General features: G+C 35.9%; 1 protein-coding gene across 1 annotated transcript in view; it reads left to right on the top strand.

Moving 5' to 3' along the window:
* Positions 1-27,981, top strand: part of VPS13C (vacuolar protein sorting 13 homolog C) — a gene marked incomplete at its 5' end in the record, with an annotated part of 87,701 nt that overhangs the window by 9,601 nt on the left and 50,119 nt on the right. Inside the window, 32 exons of the mRNA XM_080350943.1 lie at positions 14-79; positions 1,930-2,039; positions 2,866-2,925; positions 3,503-3,562; positions 4,368-4,448; positions 6,530-6,587; positions 6,915-7,042; positions 7,913-8,019; positions 8,743-8,914; positions 9,372-9,434; positions 10,568-10,703; positions 11,273-11,367; positions 12,899-13,041; positions 13,786-13,978; positions 14,118-14,232; positions 14,548-14,684; positions 15,341-15,467; positions 16,111-16,228; positions 16,601-16,730; positions 17,094-17,172; positions 18,168-18,307; positions 18,905-19,058; positions 19,473-19,549; positions 19,718-19,777; positions 21,450-21,600; positions 22,969-23,085; positions 24,388-24,491; positions 24,801-24,968; positions 25,729-26,033; positions 26,341-26,488; positions 27,256-27,364; positions 27,803-27,936. Of these exons, the coding sequence (XP_080207069.1) occupies positions 14-79; positions 1,930-2,039; positions 2,866-2,925; positions 3,503-3,562; positions 4,368-4,448; positions 6,530-6,587; positions 6,915-7,042; positions 7,913-8,019; positions 8,743-8,914; positions 9,372-9,434; positions 10,568-10,703; positions 11,273-11,367; positions 12,899-13,041; positions 13,786-13,978; positions 14,118-14,232; positions 14,548-14,684; positions 15,341-15,467; positions 16,111-16,228; positions 16,601-16,730; positions 17,094-17,172; positions 18,168-18,307; positions 18,905-19,058; positions 19,473-19,549; positions 19,718-19,777; positions 21,450-21,600; positions 22,969-23,085; positions 24,388-24,491; positions 24,801-24,968; positions 25,729-26,033; positions 26,341-26,488; positions 27,256-27,364; positions 27,803-27,936 (3,845 nt within the window). The remainder of the gene's footprint in view (positions 1-13; positions 80-1,929; positions 2,040-2,865; positions 2,926-3,502; positions 3,563-4,367; positions 4,449-6,529; positions 6,588-6,914; positions 7,043-7,912; positions 8,020-8,742; positions 8,915-9,371; positions 9,435-10,567; positions 10,704-11,272; positions 11,368-12,898; positions 13,042-13,785; positions 13,979-14,117; positions 14,233-14,547; positions 14,685-15,340; positions 15,468-16,110; positions 16,229-16,600; positions 16,731-17,093; positions 17,173-18,167; positions 18,308-18,904; positions 19,059-19,472; positions 19,550-19,717; positions 19,778-21,449; positions 21,601-22,968; positions 23,086-24,387; positions 24,492-24,800; positions 24,969-25,728; positions 26,034-26,340; positions 26,489-27,255; positions 27,365-27,802; positions 27,937-27,981) is intronic.

Here is a 27,981-nt window from a genome sequence, read left to right as displayed (position 1 = left end):
TGCACTGATAAAGGACGTAAGCGTAAAAAGTATAAAAAGCATTTTAAAAGACCCTTTAAAGGTCGTGATCGCTCAAAAGGTGGGTAAAATTTATGGCTTTTAACTTATTTTTAAAGACTTTTTTTTTTTTCCTTTGTTTGGGTTAGCTTTTCTTAGTCTTGGATATACATACACTGATACCTTTTCTCTCCTGTTTGAAAGAGAGGATTTAAATTGGAGAGAGGTCTGTTTTGCCGCTTATCCGTTCTCTGAATCCAGTAAGATGGAAGAGAGTCTTTGTTTCTCTCTCCTTGGATAGCTATGCCTGTTTCTTCAACTTGAGCTCTCTGTAGCATTTCCAACAAAAATGTGTGCGTTTGACAGGCTGATTAGTGGCACTTCACTGTGACTGTTGGAAGAACTGATGCTATCCTGATGATATTGCTGTAAACAGTCTTTTCAGCCCTTTTCAACTTCTGCTCTAAATAGCAAGTGTGGTGTTATGACAGTTATTTTGGCAGCAATGAAATTTATTATTTTCCCCAAGAGGATAATCTTTATTGTCCGTAAGTACCAAACATGCAGCTGGTTAGAATTAGCGTGTGAGTCAGAATGGGTTGCCATATCCCATGTTTAGTTATTGTTACGTATTTGATCCTGGAGGACACTGCAGCATAGACTTGTAATTGGAGTGAAAACTTTGGGGGGGCCCTAGATAAGTGCTGTTAGTTATCAAACTGTCATTGCTGCTGGTAGTTGTGTCTGACTGGAGAATGTTTCTGGGTTGCCTGCTTGCACTTGAAGGTCATGAAGCTTTGATAAGCACTTTTGCCCTTTTTTTTTTTTTAATCAGTATTGTGTTGGTTTCTGTTAATAGAGAGTGGGAGTTGTGAAGAAATTATTAATAGGAGGAAGTGTGAGTTACATGTAATTGGTTTATTCTGAGCTCCTGACTAATTATTTACTTGAAATCCAATTCTTACTTGACTAAAATAGTGTTATATCACATTCAATGATGAAATCTTTTCATATTTAGTGGGCTCTTCTGAACCTTTCTTAAAAAAAAATCCTGAGTTTAATAACAAGATGTACAAAGTTGTATCTCTGGTGTTCAGTGTGTTTTGTAAATTTAAAAAGTTACAGTTAAAGTAAGCTGAGAAGTCAAACTGGGAGTGCAACCCTTAGGCTAAACCTGTACTCCTCTCTGCTTGGATAACCATGACTGTTCCTTCAACTTGAGCCATGTGTAGCATTTCCAACACAAATATACAAGTTTAAGTAGAGACTGGTCAGAGGCATTCCCTGGGATAGCCACCTTGTAAGGCGGATCATGAAGAAGACAAGGTAGCCTGTGAAAGTAGCTAGAGAACAAGCAGATTATCTAGTCATATTTTGTGCAAAACATTAAGACAGCCTGAGATGATAATTTTAGAAATGGAATAGTTCACCGAATGATTGTTTTCACTTATGGTCTGCCAGCTTCTTAACTTTCTTAAGCAGTGTTCTAAAGGTTTTAATGATCTGGCCTCTTGTGCAAGTATCATCTTCACCTTGTTATTCAAGGGTATTTTGTGCTAAATTACACCATCTTACCTATTTGCTTGTTTAAACCCCTAGTTAGTTGCTGAGAGGCTCTTAAGAGAGAACCTTTTACCTTAGAAGGAGTGGGGAGAAGTATATTAAACAAGAACTTGCTGTAAGCTAAACCATGTTGACTGAAACTTAGGCAAAATTTTGTTATGGTTGTGTTGTGCACACAGCTAAAATAACATCTTCTGAATATGGATCGACAGAAAAGGAAAAAATGCAAATATGTAATCTAAAGAAGTGAAAACATAAATAAGTATTTGTGTTACAGTAAACACTTACCTTAGTGTAGCTGTTGGTGTGCTTAAACTTAAGATGCAACTACTACATTGAATGCTGACTTTTTAAAAATTATTGTTTCAGACAAACCAAAGGAGGAGAAGAAAGACACCTTTTTAGAAAAGCTTGCAACTCAAGTTATAAAAAATGTGCAAGTCAAAATCACAGGCATTCATGTTAAATATGAAGATGATGTAAGTATCTGGAACGTATTATCTTCATTTTAAATTGGACTCCAGTGCAGTCATGATTGTGTACTCCATAGAGAGAAACTTATCTGCCATCTTGAAGAGGTTGCTCCGGTTTCTTTTGCGCCTCTTTGAGTAAAGTATCCCAGATATAACTGAAAGCTGGGAATATTTTGGCTATTTGAAATAGGGATTCTTCTCTTGCCTTGTCCAGTGGTGCCTTGCTCACTAAATGTGGATGGTGGCTGTTGGTTACATGTTAGTGTGTGCAGTTGATGTACAGAATTTTTAAGCATCCTAGGTGAAGTCCATAATGACAGAAGCTGGTAGGGTTACAGATGAGTTGAAAGGTGAATAGTTAAAACAACAAATAAAAACGTTTATATGAACCAAACTGGTATTATTCTAGCCTGTATAAAGTAGTTTGTGATGGGATAATTGAATGTAAAAGAACAGCATTGAATATAGAGGATTTCTCAACCCTATTTTGAGAATATTTTCAGGGAAGCTAAATTTAAAAAGGTGGGAGGAATGGAAGTCATAAAATGATATAGCTGACTGAGATGTGGTACTCCGTTGGTCTTGGTTCTTTCTCGTATGAAGATTTTAGAAGCCAAAAGGAAATTTTCAGCTTGAATTGAAGTCCTAAGTTTTCACACTAGAGCCATTAGTTTTGGCCTAAGTTAAGGGGTTCCAAGAATGCTTGAGCTAGAATGATTAAGCAAAGGAAGATCCTCAATACAGCTCAGGATTTCAATAAACTTGAATTACATGACACATCTCTGATTGCAGCAAGATAAATAAATAGTACTTATTTCTCTCTTTTTTGTAGATCACAAATCCACAGTGCCCTATTTCCTTGGGAATGACATTGGGCGAGCTTAGTTTACAGGTGATGTGTGCATGCATGTTATGTTTGTGATTTACTTATCTTTGGAGTAACAGAAAGGAAAAGTAATGTATTAATACAATATAATGGCAGTATACGTATTTTTCATGCAAATAGTACTTCAAGTTTGTGCAAGCAGAAGGGAAGATGCCTGAGGAACATCACACTTTCTGAGACAAGTGATTTGTTCTTATGCTTCAAGTGATCTTTAAAACTGAATAAGTTTAGTTTCATAGGGCAGGTTATTTCCAGGCCTAATCAATAAATTAGGGCAAACATTACATAATGATGATAAAGAATGTGGTATTTTGCCAGGCCTTTTGGGAAATGGGAGAAGAAAATTTCAGTTAACCTCTGTTTTCCTTGGATGTCGAGGATTCTATGGGTAGGATAAGGAGCTGAAAATCACACTGACAGATTTTGTATTGGATTTTGACTTGTGCTTATGCGGTGCAGAGAAATTGGCTTCTGTAATTGGGTAGTACTAAACTTATGCATCCTGGACTTGAAAAATTAGGATAAAACTGTGAATGTGTTAAATAAGATGCACAGGGTGACTTTTATCACTTTGAACTTGTAGACAACAAACGAGAACTGGACACCTTCTATTCTGAATGAAGCTGCAAAGATAATATACAAGGTAAGGTGTGTTGTGGTGTTGTGTTTTGTTGGCTCTTTTTTTTTTTTCCTAAACAAGTGAAGAGAGGAAGTGATCTTGGGGAGAAATAATCTGGGGTTCTAAATAAAAAGTAGAAAAATTGTTTTGCAAATTGTCCTGGGTTTGGTTGGGCTGTGTTTTCTTTTTCTATAGTGTGTTTGGTTTTGTTTGTTTGTTTTTAATTTTACTGTGTGTTTAAACTGAAGTAGAGTCAAAATAACTGGCTTTACATAAGATGTAACTTTCAACTCCATGGCTTAAATACTTTCCCTTAAATGCAAGCACTGATCCCCTCATGAAATGCATTATACAGCAAGTCTGCATGGTAGCTATGATTTCAAATGAGTTGTCAAATTGCCATTTCCTACCTTAGTTTATATGCCTAATATAGTTTGCATTCAGGTAGCTAAACAGTCTCTCTCTTCTCTCTGCCCTCCTACCCCATGCTGAAAGGATTATGTAAGGATCTAAGAAATTATAGGAAGGAAATCCGAAAGGTTTAATAGTCCTGGCTTCTTTATTAGGCCAAATGTTGGGTTTGTGCCCCTGTATTTCAGAGTCATATTTAACAGATGTACGTGAACTGGTGTGGTTTAAGAACTTGCTTTTTAGCAATTCAATTTTCGCTTCAAAAATAGTGTTATAAGATTAAATACATCTTAATGCTAATGGTGGATTTGCTGACTAGTCTGCTTTTGTTTTCTGCTTTCACAAATGGAAAGCTAAGTTCATGGAATTGGTTGAATACTGAGTATAGAATCTGTTATGTGTTTTCTTTCCTGTGCAGCTTTTGTGCCTGGACAGCCTCAGTGCTTATTGGAACATACACAGCAAAATGTATTATCATGGCTCCCGTGAACAAATACTGGTAACGTAGAAGAAAATGGATTAAACAGTGCTATATTCTACAGCTGTTGTAGTATTTAAAACTACACCATGAGAATTTCTACCTCACTTGGCATACTTATGGTCAACTGTATTCTGATACCAGGGTTGTATGTTGATCTGTTGCACCATACACAGTTTATATTTTTTTGTGAACTTCATATGTTATCAACCCCCATAGGTTTTAGAAACAATCAGAAACTGTGTCTCTGAAGTCATGTTCTATTGGCATATTCATCTGGACTTCATGCTGTTTACCCACTACTTTTTACTAACCACTCGGGCTGTATGAGTTGTTATGTAGCTACTGTAATGAAAAAGGCAATGTTGAGATAATAAATGAGCATAGAATTAATAAAAAAAAAAAATCAGACTATTAGATCTTTATCAGAACAGGAACTTAGATAATGTTATCCAGATTACCTAAACTGCATGGCTGAAATTAGTGAATAGAGTGAAGCCGAATAGAAGAACAGGATGTTGAAAGAAATTTTTAAAATTATTTTTATTATTTTTATTTTTAACAAACCAAAAGCTCAGGTAGGTAGGTATCCATTGTCAGACCTGAACAAAGAAACAAAAAGTTGCAGAGGTGCTACTGTGATAGTTCTTTAAGACAGCAACTCTTACTATGGGAAGTAACTTTGGCAAAACTTTGAGGAGCTTTAGTAGAATAAGCTATGTGGATGGGTGAGTCACAGCTTTAAATGTGGAATGCACAGTAGGACTGAATAAAAAACTTTGAAAGTGAGATTAGGTCGAACATAATTAAGGTAGACTGTATGGAAAAGATGATGCTGGAATTGTGTTTTTTTTCCAGCTTGATGAAGCTGACTTGGTGTAACGGCCAGAGAAGTAGATGACAGTGCTCCAGTGCAGATGAGAGGCAGCATGAGGGCAGTGAGGGTAAATTAAGACAGAATGAGAGGCAGATATCTTAAAATAATAATTACAGGGAAAGAATAAAATGAAATTTGTGTGTGTGGGCTTTCTGAAGGCTATGTCTAGCTTTTACTAATTCATATTTTTTTGTATTTTTGATGTGAAAAAGTGGTCTGTGTGCAAAATTTTTTGATCCATTATGTTTATAAACGTTTTACAGGTATTCTCTGTGTTCTTGTGATCAGCAGACAGGAAATAGGTTGAAATACAGATATTTTTGATCAGAAAGTCTATGTTTTAGAAAATGCAAACCAGTTTTTAAATAAGGAACTGGGAAAAACATTACATTGAAGAAATTTGTAGTTACAAAATAGTTTCCTTGTGAAAATGGCTCTTAATATTGGTAGTCTTTATAAAAGATAGTGCAAACAAGCACTTCATCTGCCTTCATTTAATAGCTAGTATATATGTTTTCCAAATAGCAGGCCTCCTGCTTTAATTGTTTGTGCCTTTGCAAGTCTGAAACTAGACAAAATGCTTGGGTGCGAATTTAGCATTCTCAATAAATTGCCAAAGACTGATAGCAGCAGACAGACCTCATTTTGAATTAAGAGTCTGTTCTACTGTGGCATTTCTCAGGCCTCTCAGGCTGTGCTGTTGTTTTACTGATTTCCTTCTGTCTTTAATTCCTCTCATACCTGCGGAATACCAGAAGGCTCAAGTGGCCTCCTTATGTGCTGAAAATGAGGAAGAGTAGAATATGAATTGGTACTCCTGGTACCTTCAAGGAGGTTAAAAACAAATGCTCAATCTATTATGCTATGTGTTTGAGTGTTCATATGAGCTACGTGTTTCTAAATTAACACACTATAGTTGTTATTGCAAGATTTAGACAAGTTGAGCCAACTTTGTCAAAACTACTAATATTCCAGTTGATATGAGAAACTTAGAGTTCTTTTTAATCTGGTGTATTTAAAACATTCTCTCTAAGGTACTTGTGTTATTTTAGCTTTCCCATTTAGGGGAAGGAGGCCCTTATGTCAAGGTTTAATGTTAAGGTTAACAAAACCAGGGCATCTAGCAAAATACATGCAAACTTAATTTGGTCTACTCAGAGTTTAGGGAACTGTAAACGAGTAATGCTCTTCAGCAGTTGCTAGACAGTACTGTATTCCTTTACAGGATCAGCTGAAAAGAGGAATTTCTTGTCGTGGTAGCCAGCCTCAAGACTACCAGTACAGTAAGTGACCTAGGAATGACGGGATATAAACTGTTCTGAGCATGTTATTAATGCTATACAACAGCCTCGCCTGATCATGCAGGCATGCCCATACTGACTTTATTTTACAAAAACCTAAACATAAGACATGTTAGAGCTTGTATGCTTTTTGACTGCTGCTGGGATATCTTAATGCTAGGAATTGCATCCTTATGCTGTGGGTCTTGAGTATACACATGGTCAGTACAAAGTGGTTGATATATCAGGCAGTGGAAATAAATACTTTAAGATTGCTTCCCATACTTCAATAGTAAACATAAAATAAATCTCAGTTTTTTTCTCTCTAAGTTTTTAAACCAGTATCAGCCTCTGCAAGACTGTATATCAACACATGTGCAGAAGTAGAACTAAAAACTCCGAAGCTTGATTGTAACGTAGAAGTACAGAGAATTGTCATTGAATTCACTAAGCCACAGGTAAGCTGGCTTGATATCCCATGTCACCTATTTTAGAGTTTGCGATGAACTGTAGGATTTTTTTGTTTTTGTTGGAGAATATTGTTCTTTGTGAATTTTCTGCTTATATGCAAGTTGACTGTCGAAATTGTTTAGCAGTAACTGTGGGAATAGTGTAGGATCGTTTTCCCTTTATGCGACTGTCAGTTACTGGTGCTAGATCTGGGCACTCTGACCCTGTTTTCTGTGGATCCTCTGCTCAGTATCCCACCCTTCCAATAGTATTCCTTTCATATAGACAATGGAATCATTCTTATGAGTAACCCTTATTTTATAAAGCTATAAGACAACATTATAATTGCAGAGGTGGCAGGATACAAGCAAAGGTGAGAACGAGTGGAGTGCTCTGACAGAAGTATCAAGGAACTCATTTAGATAGCTCCCCAGCAATGCTGGTGTTTTCATTTATCCAGTGATAATTTACAGTTAGTTTGCTAGATAGTTTTTTAGCTCTTATTGATGGTCAGAGTGTAATCTGAGTTCAGAAGAGTACCAACGAGGTTAACTAATGCAAAGGCAGTTCTAAAATTGGGGAAACTATTGACAAATGAAGAGAATATGGTTGGTTTGAGAAAGCCTGAGACTTTGTGCTGAGCAGGCTAAAAGAAATACAAATTGATTTTGGTCTTCAAGGAAACCGAAAGTTCATGTGGTGATGTCTTTTGAGAGCAATCGGTATAGTCGGTCCACTTTTGCATACTAATGAAAATGCATAGGCTTATATTTCTGTATAGTTTGTGGAATACTGAAGACTGTGATATGTATATACTTCAAGCACTGCATACAATAAAATCTGAACCTCTGCTAAGAAATTTGGTTTTCTGTGTTTAGTACCTCAGCATGATAGACCTTCTGGAGTCCATAGATTACATGGTTCGCAACACACCGTACAGAAGATTTAGGCCAAATGTATCTGTCCATAAAAATGCCAGCCAATGGTAAGCTGTGTACTTTCATGCATTCTTTGGAAGATGCTGGAGTCCTCTCCAGTCTCTTCATTCTCTTTTGTGATTTAACATAGTCTTAAAACTTAGGTCAGGTATATCACTATGGCTTTCACAAAACTTTGCTTAGCCAAGTAGAAAAGGCTTGCAGAAGAGAATACGTGAAAGAATGAAGTGATGAAAAGCTGTCTTGCAAAGCTAACACAGGTCCCCAAAATCTCTGATCAAAATGTTGGTGTTCTCTCTAGAGGTTAGAATTTAATTTTAGAAAAACTAAAGAAAAAAATAGCAAATGTATTACAAGGGAATCATGTATGTCAACTGTTTGTTTTGTTTGTGGTTTTTGTTTGTTTTGTTTTGTTTTTGTTTTGTTGTTGTTGTTTTTTTCAGGTTTGAACTTTTTGTGGATTTTTTCTAAGTACTAACTGGTGCTGATTATTGAAGTGCTTAAGCATATTTAGTGCTGTTACAGCCCAAATTTGCAAACATGCGGAAGTCAATAGAGAATTCAGACTTATAGTTCTTCAGGCATTAAATAAAAACCCTCAGTCAATTTCTCAAAAGTGATGTTGAAAGTGTTAATATTTTTATAAATGGAGTTACTCAAATGACAAGTGGTAAACAAAGTGTTTGCATCTTAATAAACTCCCTCTTCAGCTTCTAAATTGTAATGCACAAATGAAATGGAAATTGCTCACAAGCTTGTAATTATTGCAGGTGGAAATATGCAGGTAACAGTGTTCTTGAAGTTCACATCAAAAGATACACCCGAATGTGGTCATGGAGTAACATAAAAGAACACAGGCAGCTTCTGAAGAGTTACAAAAATGTGTACAAGAACAAGCTGACACAGAGTAAACTCTCAGAAGATACACAGAGGCAAATTCAGGTATGTGTTTTCTGTCTTTGGAGAAAGTATGTTTTGGTTCCTTTATTAAATAATTCTTTAAATATGCATGACAGGAATCAAGGTCGGTGGTTTTACAAGTCCACAAAAGTTCTTTGGAAATACCGTTTAAATCTGAAGTTCAGTGTAACCTGTTGTGGATAGAAAGAAAATACTAGTAAAGTGCCATTTAAATAAACCCTTTTTGGTTGCAGATTAATGAACTTCAGTGCATTTAAGGAAGTGCAAGATTAATCTATTAAAAAGAGAATTAGACTGCCTAATATCAGGTTTCATATTCTAGTGAACTTCTGTCCAGGGGATATACCCTTGAAAGAAAGGAGCAGATCTGTGAAGAAATCGGAGTGTAAATACAAAGGACCTGGTAGAGGATCTGTAGTGGTGAGCTATTCCTAAATGTGTTTTAGAGGCAAATGATTTCATTTATACATTTTTACAGGACCTGGAAAGGAAACTTGATGTCTTCAATATAATCTTAGCAAGACAACAAGCACAAGTTGAGGTAAGAAAAAAGTTTTGTTCCGTAATATTGTAACACTTCAAATAGAATGGCTTTGTCATGATAGTATCTTAGAAAAATTTGTGCTGATGAGTTATGATAGGATAGGGAGGTGGGAAGACAAATTTCCAGTCTGCCCAGGACAAGAGTAAATGAATTTCCAAGCTGGAAACCAGTTCTAAAAATCTACCAGAATGTATGCACAGGGTCATTGCTACACACTCTGTGCCATTCAGGCAATTGTCTAAGGGTGATGATTTAATGATTCTTTTCTTCCTTTGACTTGTGTTATTTCAAGACTGGTTCTGCAGCTGTTCAATATAAAACGAGTACAGCTGTTCCCATCCTCCATACATCTTTTTAGGAGATAACCAATCTAACTAAAACACAAATCTGAGAGGATTGTTGAAAGGTAGATAAAGTCTCTAGCTGCATTTTATTTTGGAAATCACATGTGACACTTAACAAGGAATTGCATGTTATAACGTTATGAAAAGTGTTGTATCTGCAGTTAAGATCAAAAACACCTAGTGTGCTGAGGGCAAGCTCAGAATAGTCGTGAGAGGCATGCTACTAGTTACTCTTTTCCTAACATGAAAATTAACCTCTGTAGTTGCACCATATAGTTAATATTCATGCCAATGTAACCTCAGTGTTTGTCTACACATCTGGAATGTATGTAAAATGAAGATGAAAAACAAGGAATGATGATTGTTTTTGAGATGGTTGTGGTCAGACCTTGATTTTTAAAATGGAAAGTGAAAACTTGAGTACAAAGTAAGTTTTAAGTACATGTAATGGTACAGGATCAGTCTTGAGGTTTGTTACTACTAGATTTAAGGAATGGAGCCTTTTTGTAGTCTAAACGCTAGTGAAATGTGTAGAAAAAGGCTGTCCAAAGTAAAAGTAACATATGCTTGTTTCACATGCACGTGTGCACACACATGCCCCCTACCCTGATCCTCATTGTGATTCTGTCTGGTGAGTCAAAGTGCTCTTAATCCCTTGCTAGGTGGTGTTGCTGTCCATCAGTGAAATGTCTGTTTAACACACATACATACATACATGCATTATTTACAGAAAAACAAAGTATATAGTGATTTTTTTTAATTATCTATTTTAATGTCTGTTTGTAGACGATAAGATCAGGACAAAAGCTACTGAAGAAGAAAACCACTGATGTAGAAAAAAAAAGTGGAGGATGGTTTAGTGGTTTCTGGAGTAGAAGAGAATCTGCGAAAAGGGAAGATGAAGAATCACTTGTTCCTGAAAGTAGGTGAAGACTCTAATGCACTGACTACTATAGAGAGTTTAAATTTCTATATAAAGAAGAAGGTTATATGTTTTGCTTCCTGCTATGCAAAGAGAGTATGGCATAAGCAATACAATGTAGTATTGACCCACGTTACGGTGTTACTTACTGTCAGTTAATATTGAGCTGGCAAATAAGATGTGCTTTGTAAATGGTCATAAGCATTTCAGAACCTTGGTAAGGATAAGAGTATTGAGCTTATTGCTGTACTGTGATAGGCAATGAATGGAATACTATATTCTGGTGACTTGCTGCCTGGACCAGAGGTGTGCTTTAATAGTACTCCTCAAAGCTATTTTCATTGTTGAGGATTATGGGTGCTCTTGTAATAGAGCTTATATTGATTTCTGTGCTATGTCTGTGTAATGTCACATACAAAGGCTGCTTTTGTGTGAATCATTTTACAATATGGAACTTAGTGCAATAGGAAGAATCAAATAAATGTGTCAGCAGAACTTAAGTACAGTAGAAAACAAATTGGAGGAAAAATGCTTATCATTAATAATTAAAGTGGCTTTTCGGTTTTTAGCTATTGACGAACTAATGACACCAGAAGAGAAAGCCAAGCTTTTTACTGCTATTGGCTATAGTGAAGGCTCCCATCACCTTTCCTTGCCGAAGCAGGTAAGCAACATTTTTGGGGATGGTTCAAAAAAAACCCCAAACAAAACCAACCAAACAAAAAAACCTTTCTGATGCATGTTAGCCTTAAGATAAACAGTAGAACATGTGTCAGTGCAATTCAAATCTGTGTTGATTGTGCGAAGGTTAAAAAAAAAAATCAGAAAACACAAAGAACGGCTTATGTTTTCTTTGGTGGTGTTCTGCCTCGTGCACAACCCTGATCTAGAGTGATTTATAAGTAGCAAACTGGATGATGGATACTTATTTGCGACTTGGAAGACAGTAAAAAAAAAAAAAACAACCCTAACTGTAAATGACAATAGATTCGTGTTAGCTTTTTCATTGCAGCTGTTTCTTGCTGCCTCTGGTGGTGAAAACTACATTAGTATATGTGGTCTTTTTTTGTTTTTAATCCAAAGTCAGTTTGATTCTGATAATTGAATAGTTGTTGTTTATATAAAGGTGAACATTGACATCTGGTTATTTCCGGTTTGACCTAATGTTTATAACTTTCAGGGATGCTTTTCTTAGAAGGATCATGTTATGCTTCTATTAAAATGTCCTAATGATAAGTGTTAGGAGATTTCAGTTGTAGTGCCTTTTTTCCTACTACCTAAAGGCAAGCATAAAATTAAAAAAAACACAACCAAACAACTAACCAAACAAGAAACCCCCACATTTTTGTCACAGATAACTTTTGGCTTATAAGCTTACATGTACCTCACACAGGGAAGTTCAGAGTTGTTTGAGTGGCAGCATGGAGGCCTGTGCGCTATTGTATGAACTTGTGTTCCTGTCAAATTGTAAAGAGCAGAGCAGCAGCAAGCATTTTTTAACCAACCAAGAAGAGGCACAGCCCAGACAGTACCCAGTACTGCTGCTGTTTTTTCTGTTTCATGCTTTCCTTGCTTACCTGTATAGAAAAAACTTCTGCTTTTAATTTGGACAAATTAAGTGTAAAGGTGCTTTCATTTCTTTCAGTACCCTGAAGAAAGGTGCAGGCTTCAAATTCAGATAGGAAGTATCATTTGATTATTCTTAAATTGTTGATTGACATAGTCATAAAATGGTACATGTGTCAGGAAACCAAAACCCTTTCTTGACAAGGTCAAGAGATGACATTCAGCAGCAAGAACAACAAAGGTATATATGCAATGTCTTTTAAAATGTAGTTATTGGATGGGATTATGATAATTTGATTTGCTGATCTTGCTAGCTCTCTACTGAGTGTAGTTTAGCTACATTTGCTTTCATGGTTTAAAGAAAACTTCCCGGAATCCTGAAAAGAGATACAGACTATGTCTGCTTTGCATTTGTCAAAATGTACTGTTTTATGTTAAAGAACTGACTCATAAGGGTTGAAAGAAAGTGAACTCTAAACTTCGCTTCCTACATAGGGATATGTTTCTTACCTTAGTTGACTTGAATAGCTTTAAACACCATATATCTTTAGATCTGTTGAACTTAGGAGTTGTGAGAAATTATCCATATCAAGATGACAAATTTCAATTTTCTCTGTCCTTCTCTCTAGTATGTTGCCCGTGTTGTGACACTGAAGCTGTTGAGCACTTCTCTTACCATTAAAGAAGACAAGAATGTGGCAGAAATTCTTAAAATACAGATAATTGATTTAAGTACCAAAATATCACAGCGCCCAGGAGCACAAGCCATTAAGTAATTGGATTGGTATTTTCTTTTTGTATAAATGTCTTCTTGCCCTCACCTGCCCAACTTATTACATCTTTTCTTGAGTAGTGCATTATGTTGTATATTGGCTTCTAAATTTATGGGCTTTTTGCAATTGCACTCTGAAAAGTTATGGTCATGTAACTTGGTAAATAGCATAGAATGGAATGAAGAAAGGAGTATTATTTGTTAGTATTCATAAACAACAATAAGCTCTGTCTTAAATCCAAACGTTGAAGTGCTGAATATTACTTTTTGGAAGTAATAACTTAAAGCAGTGTGAAATTGTCTGGCTAACACACTCCAGCCAAGCTACTGAATGTATTTCCAGCTTTCTACGGAAATGAAAAACTATGTGCAAAACTGATTTAGAAGTCAATATGTAGTAGTTAATGCTCCTGTTAATTTTCACCTGTAGCATAAGTATTCTGCCTTTCGTTTATTTTGCAACTAATTCTCTTAATAAACATGAGCTAAAAGTTATATCGAGTCTACCTCGCAGATAACTGAAGGTAAAAAGAAAATATCACCCTTATGTTGTTGTGAAAAGCTTGCTTCCTCTTTATTTTTCCAGCTTATTAATGTTATAATTCCTTAAGAGCATGGTTTGTTAGTCCTGTGAAGTTAGTCATGTCTGGCTTGATCAAAGACTGTCTCATCTTGCTTGTCTTTCCTAGATAGAACTGTGTTCTCTATTCTAATCAGGTATATTTAACTATTCATCCTCTTCAGGGTTGAAGCAAAGCTTGAAAATTGGTATGTTACTGGCTTAAGACAAGAAAAAGTTGTACCATCTCTTGTGGCTTCCATTGGGGATAGAAAGTCTTCTCTGCTTAGGATAGAGTTCAACGTTAACCCAGAGGATAGTACAGCTGACCAGAGTCTTACTATTGAATCACAGCCTGTGGAGATCAAATACGATGCAGTGAGTAGTAGCCAAAACTCTTTTTCTGACTCTACTTTTTCTGCTGTTACTCTCTTTGCTCTGTCAAGATGTATTTTTGAGTTTTCACTGAGTGGCATCGGTGTATATTGATAATTCTTGTTTCCCTTTTTTTGAAAAGAGAACAATAAATGCAATGGTAGAATTCTTTCAGACAAGTAAGGGAATGGATCTTGGAAGATTAACCTCAGCCACATTAACAAAGCTGGAAGAAATCAAGGAAAGAACTGCTGCAGGTAAGATAACAAATCTCAGGTGAGGTGAACCCTTGAATGTCTTAATGTTTCAATATGATTTTCTTGAAACTCTGCTTATGTTTTGATTACTGGCCAAATAGTATGATTGGGTTTTTTCCTTGAGTGATTGACTTGGAGGATTAGTGGATGTGTTGTGAGGAGGAGCATTGAGAAATCAGTAGAATGCTACAAGAGTAAGTCTTTACTCCAGATGTTACCTGTCAGATGGATAGCATCTCTTCAGATGTTGACTGGCACAAATGTTTCACTTGTGAATACCCTTTCAGTTTTAATGTACCTTTCTTTTTATTTAAGGATTAATTCATATTATTGAAATGCGGAAAGTCCTTGACTTGAAGATTGATCTGAAAGCCTCCTACCTTGTGATTCCGCAGACTGGTTTCCACCGTGAAAAATCAGATTTGCTGATTTTGGACTTCGGTACATTTAAGGTATATAAATGACCTCTCTTATAAGCTCAGAGGAAGAAAATATTCTTTTCTCCTGACCTAGCTGTCATGTGAAACTGTCCTGTTTTCAGAAGGCAAAGATGGAACATTGATCAATATTCAGAGCTGTTGTCTTTGACATACTTGTACTAGTTGATCTCTCCAGGGAACATTTTCATTTTGTAATCATGATTGTAATGGCTTATAATTTAATATCTTTCACTTCTCCAGCAAAACACAACTTTTATTTCCTTTTTTTTTGTAACTGATAGCCTTTGTTAATAAAAGAGAATATGATTTTTTCTCTTGGAGTTTGAAAGTTGATTCCCTTGTCTGTATAAAATATAAAGATTAGAATAATTGCACTTGATTTTAGCTGACTGATGAAATGTTTATTTCAGTTTTACTCCATCAGTGAACTTGTAAACTAAAAAGAAATTTTTTTTTGTATAACTTGAATACAGTGGATTGATAGAAGCAACAAAAAAATCTACTTACTTTTGATAAGTGAAGTGTGAAATGATTTAAGATCTATTCTCTATAAGACTCCTGATGTCAATCAAAAACTCCTATGAATCATCTTTTTCGTCTCTGTTTTAATTAATAACACATGTATTTAAGTTTTACACTTAACTTTATCTTGTCCTTTATGTGTTTAGCTGCACAGCATAAATCAAGGACGTAGTGAAGCTTCTACTTTTTCATCTTTAGAAGAGCTTATGGACAAAGCTTATGACAAGTTTGATGTGGAAATAAAAAATGTGCAGCTTCTTTTTGGAAGAAAAGGTAACAAAACAACATAGTTGCTGTTTACTGAAAAGATTGAAGACTGCTTACCTGTAAATAACTATGTTTTTTTAAATAAAGAAGGCAAACCAAAACCAGTAGTTAATGAAAGGATAGATTATAATATGCATGTATCTAGTATTAAACTGTGAAAAAAGTTGTTAGTTTCTCTTCAAACAGCTGCTTGCATTTTGTTTGGACTTGTGTGTCACCTGTTTAATTTGATGCCAGCGAACAACATAAATGCATAGAACTACTATGTTTTCCAGCATATGCAGGAAAATACAGCTCAAGTTAGCCTTAGTGCTTCACTTGGACTTAAGTTTGTGCAGTCAACAGAATGCTAGGTTCCTCGTTTGTGTTTATCCATGTATCTGGTTTTTTCTTTTTTTTAGGATTCTATGTTCAGATGCATCTTACAGTGTAGAATCGGGCTTAAGGCTGCTAAAGCAATAAATGTTAAGAACTATTGAAAGTGGATTCTGAAGCACTTAAAATACTTGACCCAGTTTGTTCTAGGTTTCTCTAGTTTGTGAGTTCTTTATCCTTTCCTAGTGATGCGATTTGGTTACTTTAGTGATACCTTAAGTAAAGCAATTAGCAAGCAATGTTTTGTTAATCTAAATTTACTGAACATCTGCAGGTGAAAACTGGCAGAAGGCTCGTTTTCAACATCCATCAACTTTGCACATATTACATCCTATGGATATTAATGTACAACTGGCAAAATCAATGGTGGAAAGAGATACCAGGATGGCAAAGTAATGTATTAATTTTGAGAGGATTTCTTTTAAACTACTGTGTACTTTTAGAAAAGAAAGCTGTTTGGTTTGTGTTTTGTTTTTTTTTTCCCCACCCCCAAATATTCAATTACATTTTCTAATCCGAAGCTATTAACTTAAGTAATAGAAGTGGTTTACTACTCTTTATGAAGCCTTTCTTGAGTAGTAGTTCCCTGGTCACCTTCACTGGTTATGAACTATACTATTTAAACCGAATTTAAGACCTCTTTTTCATTTTCACAATCACTAGCTATGCTGTGATGTGATCTTTAGATATTGATAAGATTTAAATAAAGAATTGTTATGTACTTTTTTTTGTCTTGGAGTTTAATATATATATTTTTTTTTAAGGTTTAAAGTGTCAGGAGGACTTCCTTTGGTGCATGTCAGACTCTCTGACCAGAAAATCAAGGCAATTTTTGATCTGATTGATAGCATTCCATTGCCTCGGAAGTCATCCGTGTCAGTTCCAAGCACAAAGGTAAGCTGACTATAACTAAGAAAACTGAAACTAAAAAAAAACCCAAAACACTGAAGTGATGATTTTTAGTGAGAATTCCTGCTAATGTCCATGGTCTTTTTCACTTGAAATAAGAGATCTGTTGCCAAGCTGAGTTAGGCAAAGTGTCTTCGTTATGACTGATAAGAACATGCTGAGCTTATGCAAACAAGGCTAGCTTAGCCTATGTCTTTTTTGTGCTGGTTTCAATATAAGTATTGGCAAAACTGACCTTTCCAAGTAATATTGAGGAGGCAAAAGTTAAACATGCATCATCAGTAGAAAATACAACTGAAAATATACAAACTTGAAGGTAGTGACTTTTTTTTTCCCCCCTCCTTCTAGGTGCCGTCTATTCCCACGATTTCTGTTGTTAATAAAGGTTTACTTAATACACGTCAGTTTTTACCAGAAATAGTGTCAGGTAAGAAGCTACAGATAAACCTTTGTGAAAGTAGAAGGCCATCACTTAAGGAATATCTAATGTTTTCAGGCTTCTGTTGATCTTAAAACATGTTATAAAGGCAGTAGAGATGAGTATTATTGATCATCTCTAACTTCAATTACACAAGAAGATCCAATGAAGATGCTGATGTTATCAGAATTATAAACTTTTTTTTTTTTTCTAAAGAGAAACACCCAACTTTTTGGGATTAATCAATATTATGCATAAGCAACTTCTTCAAATATAAGTGAGCTATTAATAACTGTATTAGTTTGTCATTAGTAAACCTGTTTAATTATTCAGATGTCATGAGACACCTTTTTAGCATGGAGTATTGAAGAACCTGTTATTTCAGAATTGACTTAAATCTAAAACGGATTTAGCTAAATACACATCTGTTAGTGCTGCCACATCAGGGTGCATACTTTGGGGTGGGCACATGAGAATGATGAGTAACCTGCCTAAAGGATGGGTATGCTTGCATTTAAGCAGCCAACAGGTGGCAAAAATACACTGTTACAAACATCACCTGTACTGTCTGGAGTGTTCTGCATTAGCAAAGCTCTCCTTTTTCTGAAAATGCACAACTAGAGTAACAAATGACAAATTACTGTATTGACACTGTAGCTCTGAGCATTCACTTCCATGGTTGACCTAGAGAAGAACTTCGCTGTACTGGAACCTGGGAAACTTGTTTCTGGAGCTTACTTTGTAACTGCTTTTCCTTATATGTGTTCTTGAAAGTCTAGTGATAAAGCTAAACTCTACTGCTTTCCTTAATAGGGCTTCAATTTTCTTCATTTCTCATCCAGTGGGTAAGAAAGCAGTATAGATATAAAAGGTATACTTTGTCAGATTAGGTTTAAGCTGCTCATACAGTTTAAAGTCCCACTGGAATGGGAAGGAGAGGGTGGGATATTTAGTCCTGTTTCTGGAAAAAGTTTGCTAAGGAAGAAGTCGATTCTCTTCTGTAGACTCTGAAGAAGACGATTTTGGTTTTGAGGGAAGTTCTGAACCAGCTGATGGGTCACTAATTAAAGGAGAAGAAATGAGGAATAAGGAGCCTGTTAAAGAGGAACTGACAGATCTTCAGCTGAAGTTTGAAGTTAAAGAGGTATGTCTCTTGAGTTCTGTTTTTTGCCTTCTACATAAAGAATACTGAAAAAAACCCCAATATTTTATTACCAGTGTTCTGCAGATTTAGTGGATGCAAAAGCAAAGCCACCAAACAAAAGAATAGATATGTATATGCATACATATTGCAATGTGTGAGTTATTGATATATGGTATGCATATGAGTTATTTTTTATCGATGGTATATATATAAATAGAACACACATGCATACTTGATCTGTGTGTATGTATTAAAAAAAATCAGCAAAAAAGCCCCTTATTGGAGTATTTTTTTGTACAGAATAATAGTACCAGGTCATAATTTGGGGGTGGGAGGTAGGAAATTTTTACTGGAAGTACAAAGTAAATACCCAGGCAGGTCACTTACCAAGAACAAATCCCAAAATATGTCTGTAATACTTATGTCTCATCACCAGACAGTCACTCTTTTTTTCTGTTTTTACACTTCAACTCTGTAATAATACTTCCTGTAAGGCAGGCAAGGAAATACTTTAGCTCTGTATGTCATTGTTGGTTTGAATGGTGAGAATGCTACATGTGAAAAGATGGTGTAACTTTGTATTTCTTGCTCATCCAGGTTTTAGTCGAACTCACCAGGCAGAAGAAAACTGAGGAAATGGTACTTGTATTTGATGTAATGCATCTTGGGACAGAAGCTACTATCAGAACCTATAATTTAACAGCGGTGTCTTATTTGAAGGAAATAAGCTTGGATTACTATGGAATTGGAGGTAATAAGCAATGGGACAGAAGTATGTGTGCGTATATGTCTGTAGCAGTTAGTCTGAAATGTGGCTCTCTTGTCTCTTGTGCTCACTGAAATCCAAATGTTCTTCTAGTTTTCCAGTTAAAATACTTGATATGCAACTGTCCATTGGCAGTGCCTGTCCCATTGGTACAGTTGATAAGCTCTGGACTCCACCATAATGCTTATTAGATAAATAGATGTCTTAGTGCTTGGATGAGGAAAGTGTACAGAAATGCAATTTTAGACTTAACGAATGGAAGCAATGATCCTTATTTGCTGGTGTAATGCATTTTATGAGTGTTGACAGTTCATCCCTATCTTCAACGCACAATTCTTTGGTTCGCCAAAAGAACAAAGATTACCCTAATTCTTCTGTATTTCATGTGATATGTTACAGGTAAAAAAGCACCTATTCATCTAATTAGTTCCTCAGATAAACCTGGCTTAGACCTTCTGAAGGTGGAATATATCAAGGTATACATAAAGCTTTAAAACTTTATTTTTAAAGCACTTTTATATGTTATAAAGCATTATAGATTCTTAAACCCACTATTCAGAGCTAGTGGATTGTCGTTTATCTTCTGAAGAGCACAGTGACTGATTGCAATTAATATTAACCTTCATGTGAATCATTATTTTCAGGCTGACAGAAATGGGCCACACTTTCAGACAATTTTTGACAACACTGAACAGATGATTAAAGTGAGTGCTTGTGGATATTATTGCTTATTTTGGTTTGGTTTCCTGGCATAGAAGGAAGGAGTCAACAAGGGCTCTGGCTTTCCTGTTTCCTTCCCACTTGGCCTTGCTGCAGGGAGGTTTAAAGAGTTAAAATGGACTTGAAAACCTTTATGCAATATAAGCACAGTGTGTTAGTCTGTTTCTTAGTTATGATGAAAAACTGTCTAGCTAGCTCATGTGGATAAAATTAAAAATAAAATTAGAATCTGTCTTCTCATGCATATGAGATCTTGAAGTTCAGGTGTCCAGTATGGGACAATGTAGTGGGGTCCAGAAGTCATTCCCTTTCCTGATGATCGGTTTGTGTTGTGAGTGCCACATCATCAGCACTCTGGCTGAATTTATTACGAAGTCTAAATCCATTCATGAGTGATTTTTTGGGGCGGGAGAGGGCAGATGGGAGCATGTTCTAATTTTTCACTCTGGAGTATGACTCGGGTGTGTCTTGTGATACTGCATTTCCCTCTCCATAGGACATAGACTCTAGAATGAGAATTCAATCACTTAAAAAGTATTGCAATACAGGGGAATGTTTTTAGACAGCAAGTGCCTAACTTCTTAAATTCTGACTGTTGTACTAATGGTGTTATTTTTGAGCCAGAATCTTTAATCTGAGGAAAAGCAGAGTCTCGAGGAATTCTGGAAATAAATTACAAAGGCTTGTCAGTTTTCTGTGATAGCAACTTCCCTCCTTTATAACTTAATGGCATTATTTTGTTTGCCATTTTTTGGTGTGAAGACAAATATTTCACTTGCTGCCTAATAGGTTTTAGAACGTCTATAGATTTCATCAGGGAAGTCTAGTTATTACTGGAGTCTTTTTGCCAAGAAAAGGTTCCTGAAGCCACAGGAGAGGACAGTTCTGCTTCTGTGCTACTGAGGTGGATGTACATACTGAGTTCACTGACTTGATGCTATGGGATAGCGCTCATGTTAAGAGAACTCAACTTTCTATACATCATCAGGTGTTGCCTTGCAACTCCTCCGTGGGACTTCTGTTTCTGGAAGAATTGCATTTGAGCTCTTTTTCCAATTTCAAGCCCACTCAAGTGATTAACTTTCACTAAACGACATGGCAGGCACTTATTCTCCATTTGAACTCCCTTAATTGATTTGTTGAGAAATAACCTTATGCTAAATACCTGCATGGCAGCCACCTGCCCCTCATCCGTTCATGTAGAACTGTGTTAGTGCAGGAGCATTCAAGGAGTCTGTTTTGAAAGAGCGTGTTGCTTCAGAAGACTGAATCCTGGTTTAGGTTAGACTACTTTATTTCAGGTGTATCTTTCTCAGTCATGTAATTAAGTTTTCCACTTAATGCAGTTTTCCACAAGGAGTTTTTCACTTATTTAATGCTTCTAAATTAATTTTGTATCACTTGACTTTTGTACTAGGAGGTTATAGGTTAACAGTTACAGCTGTTGGGTTTTTGTTAGATTTTCTTATTTTCTAAGCTTGCCACTTTTCTGCTTTACAGAAAGCTTTTTTTCCTTTATCATGTGTTGCTTGTAATACGTGAAGCTTTTCTGTTTCTAAGAAATTGTTGTATTCCATTGGGTACTTTTGCACCTGAGTCCAACTCTTATATTTGTGAGTTACTTTTTTGTCACGTAGTGCCTCATGTTTTCAACAGGTAGCTTTTTCATCATTGAACCTTCTACTGCATACCGAGGCCCTTATGTCTGCCATCAGCTTTCTAACAGCTGTTAGTCCATTAGGCAATCGAAGTGGTGGAGACACACCAACTAAAGCTGAAAAACAAGATGACACTAGATTGCAAAAAGGTACAGTTGTGTTGGTCAAAATGGTGTTTGTGAAAGGATGTATTGCATGCTGGCAAAAGGATCAAGTCCAGAGAAACCTGATTAGTGTGTGGTGATGGTCAAAGTTTACATGACTGGCTCACCAGGCTGGAGGACTGATTAAAAACAAACAAGAAAATCAACTAACCAAACAAAAAACTCAAGAACCACAATGGTTTTGATAAGAAATGGTGTTGTAAGGTGAGCTTTTTAGTGTTACAGCTATTACAGCTATTTCACAAATAGACTTAAATTTGAATGAGATTTCTGTGAGCTTAGAGTGCTCAAACAGCAGCATGATCTTAGTGTTCATGGTAAAACAAAGGAGACAAATAGTACTTGGATTACACTATGTTATTGATCTAGGTGATTTAAATATACTTTCAAAGCAGTCGAGTCTAATGAATACCTAGCCTAATGCTAGCCTAACGAATACCTTGCTGTTCCTGTAGCACTCAAACAAAAAATTAATTCATGTCAAAATATGCTCAGAAGCGAACAGCTCCACTGTCCCTGATATTAAGTGCAAAACTTGAGCATTAGGTGAGCAGGAAATGAGGTGTCTACTGAATATGCAGAATCACTTGTAATTTTGAATGGTCTGGGTTTGAATCTGCAGGCTGAAAAAGAAGCTGCTGCTGTGTACAGTTTAACAAAGCACATAGACATTTGAGCTCTTGGATTAACACTCTGCTACTCGTGGTTAGTGATGGTGCAGACCATCAGTGAGGTCTGATGGCTTCTGGTCTTTCCCCATAGACAGTGTTTGACACTTGTGTATGACTTCACCTTATTGTCACCAGTGTTAACACTTACTCTCCTAAAACCTTGATGTTGCCTGTCTCAAATAGGCTTCCAAGGTTTGCTGTTTTTTACAAGCTTGAAGTTTAAAAGAAAACTTCCTACATTAAGATCTTGGAATAGGAAATATTAGATAACCTGAAAAAACACTACTCTGAACCTATTGAGTTATTGACAATGTTAAAGGTAAATATACTGAGCAATTTATCTTCCCTTGAGCTAGCAATTACCCTTGATTTCAAAAACAGTGAAATTGTTCCAATAGAGACTCATCACTAGATGGGAAGAGTATCAGACATAGAATTACAAGCAAATGCTGACATGTTTTATTCTCAGAGTAGAGTTACCTTCAGAGCAAGACTTGTTGCTCTAAGATGGGATGTAACAGACTTAATCGTGATAATGGTGGTAAAAGAACCTATAGGAAACAAAACTGTCATCTGAATGCCAGAAAAGCCCTTAGACCAAAACAATCCTCAATACTCTCAGGAGTTTAAGTGAAAATATGAATTATATGTACCTTGAAAATCCCCCCTCTCTCATTTCTAGTGGCTAAACGTTCCAAGGATAAGGATGTCTTTGACTTGAAGCTTTTTGCCAAGCTGGATGCATTCGGTTTAAATATTTGTGATGAGAAGAAGAACATTGCAGATATCAAGATACAAGGTATTAAATTCTTTGTTACTAGTAACTCATCTAGTAGTTTTGTTTCAAAGCAACTGCGAATAATGGGACTAAAAGATATTTACAGTGTAAATTTTCACTGCCTGACCTTTTATTATTGTTCTCTGTACAAACATGGCTGTGGTATTGTTTTCACAGTCAGTCTTCTGGTCTTCCAAAACCATTTGGCCTCCAGCTAGAAAAGCATTATATATAATTCTTCAGGTAATTAGGTTTATGTTTTGAAGGAGCTGGATTATGAGTGGCTTTTCATGTTGTACTAAGCTTTGGATATTTTTCTGGTGTACTTGAATTATTTAGGATAAAATAAACTTCACTTCTTTGCTTTTGAACTCCTAGGGTTTGTTTGGGTTTCTTGCTTTGTTTTTGTTTTCTTGATTCTTTTTTGCCCCTCAGAAGGACTATCAATAGTTCTGTGCAAGAGAGAGAAGGTGGAAGTTTAAACTACAAGTTCGGCTATAGCTGCCATCCTATGAGATGCCAAGACACACTTTTATAATGAATATTTATTTAATCATGTGTAACAAGAATATGTAATACAGTTCATAAAGTCTCATGTTTGTGCCCATCTCGAAATCATATGATGTGTTCACACAAGGTTTTGTACACAAGTGTTGTATTTCAATACAGTATAGTAATACCTTTTTTGATAGAAAATCTCAGTAAACTGAGTAGCTTGGTTATTAAGAGATGGATTATTGATTGACTATTTTATTCTGCGTAGTAGCTCATTTCTTTCTAGAGGAGCTTGATTTTGAGACAGCATCTATATTAGAAATTTTTCTATTTTGTTTTGTTCAAAGTTGTAGTATAAGAGACAGCATAGTGTATGGACTTGGATTTGAGCTCTAGACAATATACTTATTTATTGTGTCTGATTGATAAAGTGCAAGAAGTCTCTACTTCCAAACTTAAAATGCTTTTTTAATTTTGGAGAAGTCATGGTAGTTGAGGAAGTACTTGTAAGTATTCTGATTAGGATACAGGGAGACCAGAATGCATTAGATCAAATGGAGCTCTTTTATTTATAGTTCCTTCAGCAATGGATATGTGGTAACTGATTTATTTCATTTGGAAACAGAGGAGACAGTCAAGTGTGTTTAGATGTTTTTTGTTGGCGGTTTGAAATTTTCGTTCAATCTAGCAAACTATTAAAAATTCTGTGTTGCATTGTATAATTTATGTAACTTTTCTCACCTCCCCTACTGGTGTCATGTGTCCCCACCCTGAAAATGAGTGTTACTTCTGTTATGCACTACAACTGTTTCTCTTTCTACTGTACAGGTCTTGACTCATCTCTTCTCCTTCAGCCAAGTCACACTGTCTTCTTTGCCCGACTTAAAGATATAGTTGTGACAGATGTTGATTCAAGGACCCTCCATAAAAAAGTACTCAACTACAAGATTTAAATTTTTATTTGATTCTTGGTTAGTTTTGTGTGTTTAAATGTGAAATGTAATAGATATTCTTATTCCCCTCTTCTTAAATTATTTGATTTGTCATGAATACCTCTTTTCAAATAAGATATGTGGTAAAGCATACTTCTCATATTAGAAGAATGAATGTCCAAAAAGATTGAAAAAAAAAGAAAAATCGTGTCTAACTTGTACCTCTGGTAGGCTGATGATATATTTAGTTCTTTATGTACATTTTTAGAAGCTGCTGATGGCTAGTAGGTACTGTTTTTCTCTTTTTAGGCTGTGTCTATAGTAGGAGATGAAGTTTTCAGTTTCAATCTGGTATTAGATCCATATGCTACTGAGGGAGAAGCCTACACTGACATGTCGAAAGTGGATGCTACTGTATCTTTGAAAGTGGGCTGTATTCAAATAGTGTACCTTCACAAATTTCTCATGTCTCTTCTGGTAAGTCTTTCTTTTGTATGTTTCTGCTGCATTCTCAAATTAGTCTTCCTTGTTTGTGTCCTCAAGTTTCTGAAAGAGAAAGGATACACTTAATTTTTCATGTTAAATTTTTTCATATTAAAATAGCTTAAGTAAGCTTTAACTCATTAGAATTTCAAAAAAATAACACAATGCAAATGGATCACTTCCCATCCTCTGCTTTGGAAATACAGAAAAACTTGGTGCTCTTAAGGTATTTTGGGGGGTTTGTGTTCTCTGTCCTCTCCACCCTGGCAAAAACCTCAGTTCTTCGCAAACACATCTGAGCTAAGATTAGAGGCAGAACTTTCTGCAAGGTTAGATGGTATGAGAACTGCAAATCAATCACTGTAAATATTTATACCTTTGTCATGTATCCTAATGTTGGCTTTTTTAATAAGGCATTAGTGGACTTGGTGTTCTTCAGTATTGACTTTCACAGGAATTAGTATTCACAGGGGGCAAAGAGCAGCTCTAAAGATGTGTCCCCAAAAGCGAACGAAGAAGGAAAAAGTAGAGACAAGTTTGAAATGAGTGGTTTGTCTGGTTAGTGTGTTTTTGACCCTATAATACAGGTCATGACAGAAGGGACTCAGTTGTCTTTCCCTGGGTAAAACAACAGAACAAGCAGTGTGATTGTTGGTTGGTGTTTGTTGTGATTGATAATGTAAAATGAGAGTAATTTAGATTAAGGAAGAAATGTCTGTAAACAGTGGTTTTTTTCTTCATCTGCTTGTTCTAGACCTTTTTGAACAACTTCCAGACAGCTAAGGAGGCATTGAGCGCTGCTACAGTCCAAGCTGCAGAAAAGGCAGCTACCAGCGTAAAAGACCTGGCTGAAAGGAGTTTTCGCCTTGCAATGGATATTGACTTGAAAGCACCAGTTATAGTCATTCCTCAGTCCTCAGTTTCCTCCAGTGCTATAATAATAGATCTTGGCTTGATTAGGATTCAGAACCAGTTTAGCTTGGTGCCTCCAGAAGGCAGTTCGCTCCCTCCAGTCATTGAGAAAATGGATGTACAGCTGACAAAGCTGAAACTTTCTAGGTAAAGTACACTTTATTAAGTAATGCCTTAGCTAATTTCTTATATTAATACTCTATAGGATATTAATCTACTTGCTTAGAAACCCTGTGCGATGACAGTGTCAAACATTTGCTGTTAACATACTAACTTCTTAAGGGCAAGTAAATCAGTAGGAAAATAAGATACTGTTCTGCTCAGGAAGCCCTTTAAGCCTGAAGAGATATTGCATTTGGGGTTTTAAGATGTTTGAAAGTGTAACATAGGACTTAAGTTCTAACTTCCCCAGCATGTGTGGTGTGGTTTTTTTTTCCCCCCTCTTTGTTTTAAGGGCCACTATGGAGATGGGCTCGTCGCATCCAGACGTTCAGATACTTCACCCTATTAATTTAAGCCTGTCTGTGAAACGGAATCTATCTGCAGCTTGGTTTCACAAATTACCGGTACTGGAGATCACAGGATATCTGGATGCAATGAATGTAAGTCTTGTGAAAAGAATGTGGTGAAAAGCTTGTGATAATAGTGTAAGACTAACCTTTGTGTTATTTCTGGACATAAAAGTGCAATGAGCTGCAAATTTTGAGCAGCTATAGAGTGGGTTTCAGGGATGTCAACAGGGTCTAACCTACCTGTGTGCATGTGCAAGTTCGAAAGTGTCACGTAAAACACTTGAACTGCTGTACATTTATTAAACTGAAAGAGGAGTCTTGTTTATTCCCTGCCGTAAGACAGGACCAGCTTAAATCAAGTAATTTTGTCACCAATTTTCTGAGTCTCTTTTTAGTGCTTTTTTTTGGAAATGATATCTTAAGAGGAATTTAAATTTATATAAATATTTGTTTTAGTAACTCCAGTTTCATCACTTCCTTTGTCCCTTGAGTTGATGTCAGGATAGTTGGATTTTGTGGCAATTTACATAATATGAAAGAAAATACCAGGTACATCTTGGGTGAAACTGGAATTAAAATACCATCAACTAACATATCATTTACAGGGATGTATTAAAAGCATAGGTATGGTAATCAAAGGCTGCAATTATATTGATAAAGCCTTAAAAGTCATAACCTCCTTTAATCTCCTAGTCCTTTAACGATAAGCTGTTAAAATAATTTCCTTATGTTACTTGAGAGACAATCCTGCTGACAAAATACCTGTAAATAAGCACTCTTCTTGCCAGGAAACAGTGTTCTGCTTTACTACCCAGTGATAAGTTTAACGACGTGAACTGTGATCTGCCATTTTTTAGGTTGTGTTAAGTCAAGAGGATTTGAATGTCTGTCTCAAATTGCTGACAGAAAACCTTGGTGAAGCAGAAGAACAACAAACTTGTGCACACCTAGTACTGCAAAATGAAGGTCAGAGATGGAATTTGTCATGAATATTAAATGTGTTAGCTTTCAGGAATAATAAAAAGCATTTGTTATCTGGAAAGCAAGCTTATATCTGAGAATATGATGTGTAAGTGATAAACTTCTCTTCTTAATTTTGCAAGGGCAGTATTTATATTTCATTGCCTGAACTAAGTGGAAACATTACAAGACAAAATTTGGTAATTGTCTTAGTTAAAATGTTACAAAACTAGCAAGGTATTGAGGTGGCAGGGTCATGTTGTTGCCAGAACATGTTTCTGTTCGTTTGCCTACTCTGAAGTTAACAGCTCTGCTGTTGGAAATGTTTCTAGCTTGTTTTGGGTGACTGTAAGCCATCTAAACTAATAAAAGAATTCGATATGTTTCTTGAGCTAAACAAATGGTGGTAGTTTCAAAAGTTAACCAATTTATTGAATGTTTCAGGTAAAAGCCAAGAAATGGAGAAATCAGTTTTAAGATGGGATACAAGTGTTAAAGAAGTAATCCTGTCTGAAAAGAGAAAAAGAATGTTAAATGAAGATGTAATCAATATGCTGCTTAATTTTGAAATCAAAGAGGTATATATCCATTTGTAAAATATGTTGTTACTGAATCCAATACTC

Source organism: Nesoenas mayeri, assembly GCF_963082525.1.
Source record: "Nesoenas mayeri genome assembly, chromosome: 11".
In the NCBI taxonomy this organism is placed as follows: Eukaryota; Metazoa; Chordata; class Aves; order Columbiformes; family Columbidae; genus Nesoenas; species Nesoenas mayeri.
The sequence above is the reverse complement of the archived record's forward strand: the minus strand, read 5'-3'. Positions and strand labels throughout refer to the sequence as shown.